Source organism: Ranitomeya imitator, chromosome 1 (genome assembly GCF_032444005.1).
Source record: "Ranitomeya imitator isolate aRanImi1 chromosome 1, aRanImi1.pri, whole genome shotgun sequence".
Taxonomy (NCBI): Eukaryota; Metazoa; Chordata; class Amphibia; order Anura; family Dendrobatidae; genus Ranitomeya; species Ranitomeya imitator.
In genome coordinates this window covers 713,352,235-713,361,177 of record NC_091282.1, presented here as the reverse complement: position 1 = coordinate 713,361,177, position 8,943 = coordinate 713,352,235, and the positions used below count along the sequence as shown (strand labels likewise).

Sequence of the window (8,943 nt, the reverse complement as noted above, 5' to 3'; positions counted from 1 at the left end):
ACCAAGTAGCAGAGGGGCGCTGTTCACAAGAGCGAACAATCTGAGGAAACAGCAATGCTGAAAACACCGTGTGTACTGCGTCACTAGATAGCCAAGTGTATAATGAGGCGCTCTACTTTACACAGATTTTTGCACAGATTCAGATTGCAAGCCAAATCGCATCAGAAATCACTTCAAATCTGCTAACTCTCGCGAGGTTACGCGATAAGCAGTGACGTAACGTAGAACATCACTTCCGGAGGCATTCAGTGTCATTTCCGGGTTGTTTCTCAACGCGCAACCTCATTTTCGCCGGAAGTTGCAGAGAGTGCTTCCGGGCAGGTGTACGGTTGGTGTGTGTTTAGTGCCGAGCTCAGACATGGTGAGTACGGACGCGGCCGGTGAGTGCATCCGTCCTGCCGGGCGTCTGTGCGCCGTGTGTACGGCAGGATGGGGCGGCTGCACGGAGCATTGAGCACGTTTGTAGCTGAGCTGCGGGCGCTGCCTACACGGGGTCACTGAGGGGGATTCCGGCCTCTGGCGACAAGGAGCCTCACTAATGATCCTGCTGGCGTTTAACCCTCTCATGACTGGACCATTTTTTCTCTTTCCCCAGCCCATGAAGCTTTAATAGCTCATAACATCTTTTTCCTTTGTTTGTCGTAATGTGGGGCTTATTTTTTTTTCTGGGATTTGCGTGAAAGTTAGAAAAAAAATCCTAAATGTCCAATTTTATAAGTTGAAAAGACTAAAATGTATATTAAATTGTACACCCCTTCCGTTTAAAGAGGCTTTCTTGTCTTCTGTAGACTGCTACCTCTTTGAATTGTGCACTCCGCACGCTGTCAGGATTGTCCGGTGCTGGTGTGAGATCTGCATCCTCCCAGGCACAGTCCGACTAGACGTGCGCAGCCTCGCTCACTACAAGCTGAATGAGAGCCCAGCACGTCTAGTCTGAAGGCTGCCGGGAGCCACATGGACTGACCACTTTTAACATCCTTTTTTTGAGGAGGTGGATGACTTCTTTAAATGCATACATAGTTAATTAAAGGTGTTATCCCTCCTTTGTACCTGTGCCACAACAACAAGCTGCATGAACAATAACTTGTATCCCCAATGAAAGCTGATGCTTGCAGCACACATAATCCAATGAGGATGTAGTAAAACAATATATATATCCTGCTTCCTGACATGTACACGCACTAAAGTGAGTTTAGATAAGTGAAGTGTTCGACTTTATCCTTGTGGCTAATGCTTGCCCTGGAAGCCAGCCTCCTCATGTGCCACAGAATGACGGCCTAAGGGAAGGTGAAGACGGCCGTGTATTCTCTCAGCCAAGGGAATTGGGCTAATTATGTTTGCTATTGTGATCTGTTCCTGTCGGATCAAGAGAAGATGGGGGGGAAAAAAAGTCTCCATGCTGTGGAAATCGGACTGCAGATGTCACCCGAGTGCAGTCTGATGGTTTCCAGACTTGTTAACTTGTATATGACCGAGTGCGATCCAAATAACTGATCAGTCTGGCATGCTGCAACTTCTTTTTGTCCAGGCGTGTGCGGCCCATAAGCTAACATTGGTCCGTGTGCAATATGATGTTATGTCAGATCACACTTGGATCAAAAATATGTTTGTGTGCACCAGAGCTGTGGAGTCGGTAAGCAAAGCCCCTCCGACCCTTCAATTTCCATGACACCGACTCCACCAAAATGGGCTCCAACTCCACAGCCCTGGTTGTGCACCTGCCCTAAAGCAGAGTTTTCAAACTCCAGTCCTCACAGCCTCTATCAGAATTGCCCTACAATTGCACAGGGGAGAGAAACTGGCCATTTCTGATGCCTTGAGAATAACTCCATCCCTGGTGCAATACATAAGAAATCCTCTAAACAACATCTGCTGGGGGCTGTGAGGTCTGGAAATTGGGAATTGCTTGTCTAAAGCCACCTTCTTTATCTAAGAACAACTCTATCTCTGTTCTGACCAATACATGCATTTAATGGACTCCCAATAATTCATGATTTTTTAATTCATGAATAGGAGCTGATCCACATTGATGAGCTGATCACGGCATGGATGTCCGTTTTTACACAAGGCTTGCCTGAATTGAACAAATTCTTTAGCCCTAATTTGTGATTCTGCCTTTCCTTGGAATACTTACCATATGTCAAGCACATGGCTTTTTTTTTTATTTATTTTTTTTAATACAACTCACATTCGCTAATATATATTTAGTTTTTTTACCTGTGGATTTTCCGCATCTAATGCAGTTATATGGAGAAAATCCACATAAATCTTCGCACTCGAAAGAGAAAGTGAATTGGATTTCAAACACACACAAAAAAGCACAATTGGTTGTAAGATTTCTATAAATCCCAACCACTTTGCTGGACCTGTAAGACATGACTTTTGTGCAACAAATGTCTTTACAGCACAATGTTCACTAATAAAAGAAATTGCTTCCTGTTAAACTACCCATCGCACCCCATGAGATCCTAGACAGTTCTCGATAACTTTGTATGCCATCCCTGCAGCAAGGTAAGCAAAGACTTTGGCACCACCGTGGTGGAGCAACTGCTTCAACAGGTGGCAATTAACTTTATTTTCACACATTTCCTTCTTTTAGACTTTTTAAAAAATATTAGACAATCCTTCTAAACTAATAATTTTATTGTGGTAGTTATCTGGAGTCACTCACTTGCATCTGAGAAGTGAGAGGCGTTGATGGCGTTATAACCCCACAGCCATCTTCAGCACCGCTCGCTTCTGATGAGGAAGGCACTGGACCTGTCGCCTCTCTGCAACTATACAATGTCAGAGTGTACAACTGCCATTCATACACTTGTGGTAACATGCATGTAGCGAGGGAGATAACTGACTGCCAGTCATGTCTGACACTTCTCTCTGTGGAGCTTTCTCAAGAAGTCTTGAATGCACAATGATAGTTTAAACACAACAGCCTTCTATAGAAATAACTTAATGTACATATACTTTCCTTTTATTTTCCAGTCTCACACAATCTTGCTTGTCCAGCCTACAAAGAGGCCTGAAGGAAGAACATATGCAGATTATGAATCAGTCAATGAGTGCATGGAAGGTATGAGCTCGTTATTTTACTCAAGTACAGTATAGCATGTGAATATTTTTTTTTTATCCAGCTTCCATTTAACATTGCAGTAATGTATTACATATAGCCAGGAAAAAGAGTAGTTGGCACTGCTGTTGTCAGCATGTAATCAAGGAAGGAAGTTTTGGCCTTTAGTGAGATGCGGGGCAAAAGCAGGGAGAACATGTAGCACACAGCCAACGGCTATTTCAACTCCTAAAACTCTTTCTCAAGGCTCACCATCCGTATCGGTCATCAATATCCGATCAGTGGCGGTCTGCCACTCCACCAATCGGCAGCAGGCGGATGTTGTCTCTTGTGGAAATGAACATCACAGCTCAATCCAAATGTTTAGTGGCTGCTGTCGGACACTGCTCACCCACTACTATTTGTAAGCAGAATAGGTAATCAATACCAGGTTGGTGGAAGTCCAGAACTCGACTGCCCCACCGATCAGCTGTTCATGAGCACAGATCAGACCAGCACAGCTCTGTCCACTGTTTAGTGGCCGCTTCTGGGTACTGAAGATCTGCTCCTATTCAGTTGAACAGGAGTGGATCCGCAGTACTAACCGACGACCACTATATAGCTGATGTATCTTTGCTGGTCAGCTCTGCATCTGGCTGACACTGAGAACAGCTGATTAAGTGGTGGACCTCCACCAACCTAGCTTGTTTCAAAGGGCTCTGTCAGCACAGAATGACTTTTCAATCCAAGTACAGATGCTCAGTGCATCACACCCTCCCACCTGCTTAGTTTACCTCTGTCTCCACCCTTCTCTGGCCAGAGCTGTCAGTCAAATAAGGCAATGGAGTTCGAGGGGAAAACAAGCAGGTGGGAAGCCTTAAAGGGACACTGTCACCTGAATTTGGAGGGAACAATCTTCAGCCATGGAGGCGGGGTTTTTGGGTGTTTGATTCACCCTTTCCTTACCCACTGGCTGCATCCTGGCTGCAATATTGGATTGAAGTTCATTCTCTGTCCTCCATAGTACACGCCAGCGCAAGGCAAGATGGCCTTGCGCAGGCGTGTACTATGGAGGACAGAGAATGAACTTCAATCCAATATTGCAGCCAGCATGCCGCCAGCAGGTAAGGAAAGGGTGAATCAAACACCCAAAAACCCCGCCTCCATGGCTGAAGATTGTTCCCTCCAAATTCAGGTGACAGTGTCCCTTTAAATGACTGGCCATGCTATAAAACACAGGGTGGCCATTCTGTGCTGACAGTCTCTTTAAGGAAAAGTCATAATTATCGAAGTAGTTTAACAGCACTTTACAAACTGCCAGAAACATCAGATCTACAGATACAACCCTGAGCTCTGCTGTCTGTATATTGGTAATGGCGGCAGCAGTCTGTTTGACCACTGAGCCACTGTGCTGCCCTATATAGTACAGTGCTTGCCACGGAGCCATCGTGCCACTGCGCTGTCATATATAAAGTAGTGCTAACCGCTGAGCCACCATGCTGCTCTATTTATAGTACAGTGCTAACCACTGAGACACCTTGCCGCCCTCTATATAGTACAGTGCTAACCACTGAGCCATCATGCTGTCTTGGATATAGTAGTGCTAACCACTGAGCCACTGTTCTACCCACAATGTAGCTATCATTAATCAGTTATTTTCTTATGAAGAGGCAAGCAACAAATAATCTATTAAAATGTAGATATTTCCTGTTGATTTTTTTCGCGTGGCTGTTGACCTTTGCTCCGAATGATGGGTTATTATTCAGTATGCTAATAGCGGTTGTTTTTCTTACCTGTCAACAGTTTTCTGTAGTGCTAGTGATGAAAGTGGCACTCGGTACTGAGAGACGGACAATTTTTCTGCGTATAGTAAACTTTAAGGGGCTCTCCCGAGAATGTAGTTAAACGGCCCCTGTTATGCAGTTCAGTCGGCAGCCTGTCCTAGTCACGTGAAGAGAGGCTACAGTCTGAAGAAAAAGCTCCTGAAACCTACGTCTCATCTGACAGAGGAGCTGTATTGTCAGCACGCATACCTCTGCCAGTGGAGAACGGTTGTGACCGGAGAAGAAATGAATCTTCTCTTTGGCTGACTGAGCACAAAGGATTTATTTTCTCCAGCCCCAGTTTTCTGTGCAGGCAGCTGAGATTAATGTTATGATACTGTTCCTCTTGAGACACAGGTCTCGGGATCCGTTTCTTCAGACTGCAGCCTGTCCTGACACGTGACTAGGACGGGCTGCTATTTGAATTACGTGATGGCGGCTATATTATCACATTCTTGGAGAACCCCTTTAATAGAAGCTGTACAGAATTAGGAAAGCATGATTGTCTTTTTCAAGCCTCAACACCACACCTGCTGTGCAGTCTGCCTTGTTTGGCAGCTAAGCTTTAATATCATATGCAACCTGTGAACACGTGTGGCGCTGTATTTCAAAGAAAACCGCCATGTTTTTCTAAACCTGGATATCCCTTACGGTGCATGATTACTGTGGAGGGAGACAGTAGGATGTGACAAATCCTATTTGTGGTCTCCATAGGGAGCAATACACAGGACACAGTTCAGAGTGCTAGTTAGATAACTAGTGCAAGTTATCTGCTGGCTTTCATGGAGAACAAAGTAAGAGCTCTCCTGCAGCTTCTCATCACAATTCTTTGTTATATGATACAGGAGTGTGTAAGATGTATGAAGAACACTTAAAGAGAATGAATCCCAACAGCCCATCCATCACGTATGATATCAGCCAGCTGTTTGACTTCATTGATGACCTTGCAGACCTTAGCTGTCTAGTGTAAGTATATTGGCACTACATGGTGTGACAACTCTTATTACCACAAGGTGGTGGGTAATACAGGCTCAAGTATAAGATCACTAAACTGCAGAAAACCTCTATTTTCATTTTTATTGCTGCAAGAAACAGTGTGGACTGTTCCCTAAATATTACATTGCCGCATTGTTAGTGGAAGGATTTATTTGCCAGTGTTTAAAATTCTCCCAATATTGTCCCAATTCTGCCAGTTGATTCCACCTCTTCCTCGTCCCCTCTTCGACAAGGGATCACTGGACACCATGTACTGTAGGCTCCTGTGTTACACAAACATAACTAGAAGACCATGGAAATAAAAAAATTGGGGTGAAAATGGGGGTGCATCTTATGATGGGAATATACTTACAAATCCAGTGGCGGCGGTCCCAATGCAGCCTCTCTTCCCTGGCTGATGCAGTGGTGGTGGCGGGGCTCTGCCAGCATTGTGTCAAAGCCCGTAGACCCCCGCTCATCTGTTGCTGCAATGCGGTGGCATCGTTGCAGAGATCTGAACCTGAGCATGCGCCACCCCTGGCGGCCATTTTCCTGGAGCCACCACATTGCAGCAATGGAGCTGTGGGGTTTTCCTGGCTTTGACAAAATGCCGGTGGAGCCCCGCCACAACACAGAGCACTGCCACTGCAAAGGGATGGGATCTCCCGGAGGCCACCGCACCAGCCTGGACCACCAATCGACCCCTGTGACCACTCTTTCACCTGTGCCGATCCCTTCCCTGGTAGGCTGAATTCGGACTGTAAGACAGACCCCCATTTGACACATTTTTATTTATTTATTAATTCTCCCCCTCCCCCCTATTTTCCTTCTGAAAATTTGGGGTGCGGTTTATAGTTCTAAATAAATAAATATATATATATATATATTTTGCTCTCATTAATCTGACGCATGTAAATTTGACTTTGGTTCACAGCGTGTTTGCTCCTCCTGTTCTAGTAATTATTACAAAGCTAAAAATCGTAAACCGGAAAGCAACACTCTAGTGTGTTTTTGTTTTTTGTTCCCCCCTTCGTTTATTACAGCACCAGAATGGTGCTATTAATGTATGGTGCCTGCTCTTAGTCTTATAATTGCCATCTACCATCTTCTGCAATTATCCAGTCTGCTCCCATCGGTCTCCAGCAGTTTGTGACCTGCTGGATCGCTTCAGTGTTTGCTGGAGCAACAGGTAACTTTTCAATGCGAGTCTATGAAAGCATCAGTGTGGCTCTCAGACTTGGGGAAGAGACAGATGGCCGTATAACTCAGACGAGCATCATAATGCTTAGACTGGCCTGAGCGTGACAGCTGCATATAAATACATGCTGTCTCTCTTGGGTCGGGGGAGTTGACGGCGAGTCCGAGCATTGCATTGCTATCCTCGTTTGTTATACTGCCTCCCTTACATTGAGAGCCTGTGACGGTTGTCTCTGACTGGAGCGGAGCCGTGAAGAGCTGAAGGTGGTGGCTGGTGAGTATAATTGGGTGTAGGGATTTTGCATTATTAGAACTATTCCAGCACTGCAATAGAAAAAAACGCTGGAGTGGTGCAAGCCCAATTTTTGCTCTCTTGAGCTTCCCACAAACATGCATGCTTGGCTGAGCTTTCATTTTTATGCATTAGGTAGGATGTTATGGAATCCTGCTATTTATTGTATGTGGGTTTTTTTTAAACTATTATTCCCAGAACAAAACTAAAAAAATTAAACTTTGTTGAAACTAAAGCAGACCCAACCGTTTTGTATTCCAACATACGCTGTTTGGGGACATTTGGGATGGCCTCTTTAATATTAATCTAAGGGTGTTTTCATATTGCGCTGTTCTGCACGTTTGTGGGTCCTGTCGGGGCTTGTGTACGCACCCCCCTGCAAAACGGCATTTGGACATATGCGCCAACGTGAACATAGACTATAATGGTGCCGGGCAGAGCGAACGTGCTCTCCGACCTGCATCATTTTCCAATTGTTATTACTAAGCACAGCCGATTCCTTCAGTACTTGCAGCCTCTGCCCCTATGACAGCTCTAGCCATACAAAGTCACTGTAAATAAACGCACAGAAATGAAACTTAAGATCGATAACTGGAAAGCTTACCATTCCCCTTTTCAATTATATTTTTTTTGTATATTCCTAAAATGCTTCTGTGCTCTTCTGCAGGTATCGAGCGGACACTCAGACATATCAGCCCTATAACAAAGACTGGATCAAAGAGAAGATTTATGTTCTCCTTCGCCGACAGGCTCAGCAGGCGGGGAAGTAGGGAGGTGCGGCGGATGATGGTGTACAGCGGGCAGTAGAGGGCGATTTGTTTTGTAATATAGTGCTTTGTGTTTTGTTTGTACTGGGGACAACGTATTAGACCAATATGGAAACATTATGTTACAAACGTACACACCACTTCTGTTATGTTCACTCTGACCAACAGAACTAAAATAGCGACCGATTGTTTGCTTGTACCCCTGATAACCCCTGCAAAGTCTAGCTGTACCTTTCAGGATGGCTGGAGCGTGCAACATTTTTCAAAGCCCATATTTTTTTTTATTTTTTTTTTTATGGATTCACTATGCCCTAAATTTAATATTTTAGACAAAAATAAAATGACTTGGTAGTTAAAATGTGTGTTTTTATTTTTTAATGTGTGATTGTAATAACCAAGTTTTACTACGCAGCAGTATTGCTCAAAACACTAAGTGGGTATTTTCTTCTCTTGGCCATTGCATTCATTAAAAAGGTTTTCCACTTTTTTTTTTTTGATGTTCTACCATCCTACTTCTCCAGTGCAGTCTCTAGCCTATAACATTTCTTCAGATATGATGTCATCACTACAGCATTTGACCACTGCAGCCAATCACAGGGGTCATCAGTCTTGTGCTGTCTACATGTTCGTGATTGCTGAGCCCAGTGCTGTCAGCAGTAATCTCATGCTGTAGATGTGATGTCACGGTACAGCCGTGTCAACAAAGGCCATGAGTAGCAGAGTAGAGACAGTGTTGGAGCGGCAACAGTTAAATGGACATTCCAAACTTCAAGATCTTATCCCAATATATAGCAGGTGTAGTAATAGCAAATTTCTCCAATTAGAAATGTAGTATAGTTCTTC

General features: G+C 44.5%; 1 protein-coding gene across 1 annotated transcript; it reads left to right on the top strand.

Annotated features, from left to right (window-relative positions):
- The first annotated feature begins 260 nt into the window (after positions 1-260).
- On the top strand, positions 261-8,458 carry ERH (ERH mRNA splicing and mitosis factor). The gene is made up of 4 exons (XM_069732330.1): positions 261-361; positions 2,983-3,070; positions 5,715-5,835; positions 8,001-8,458. Exons 1-4 carry the CDS (start codon positions 359-361, stop codon positions 8,101-8,103), a joined length of 315 nt encoding a protein of 104 aa, XP_069588431.1. The 5' UTR covers positions 261-358; the 3' UTR covers positions 8,104-8,458.
- Positions 8,459-8,943: the final 485 nt, after the last annotated feature.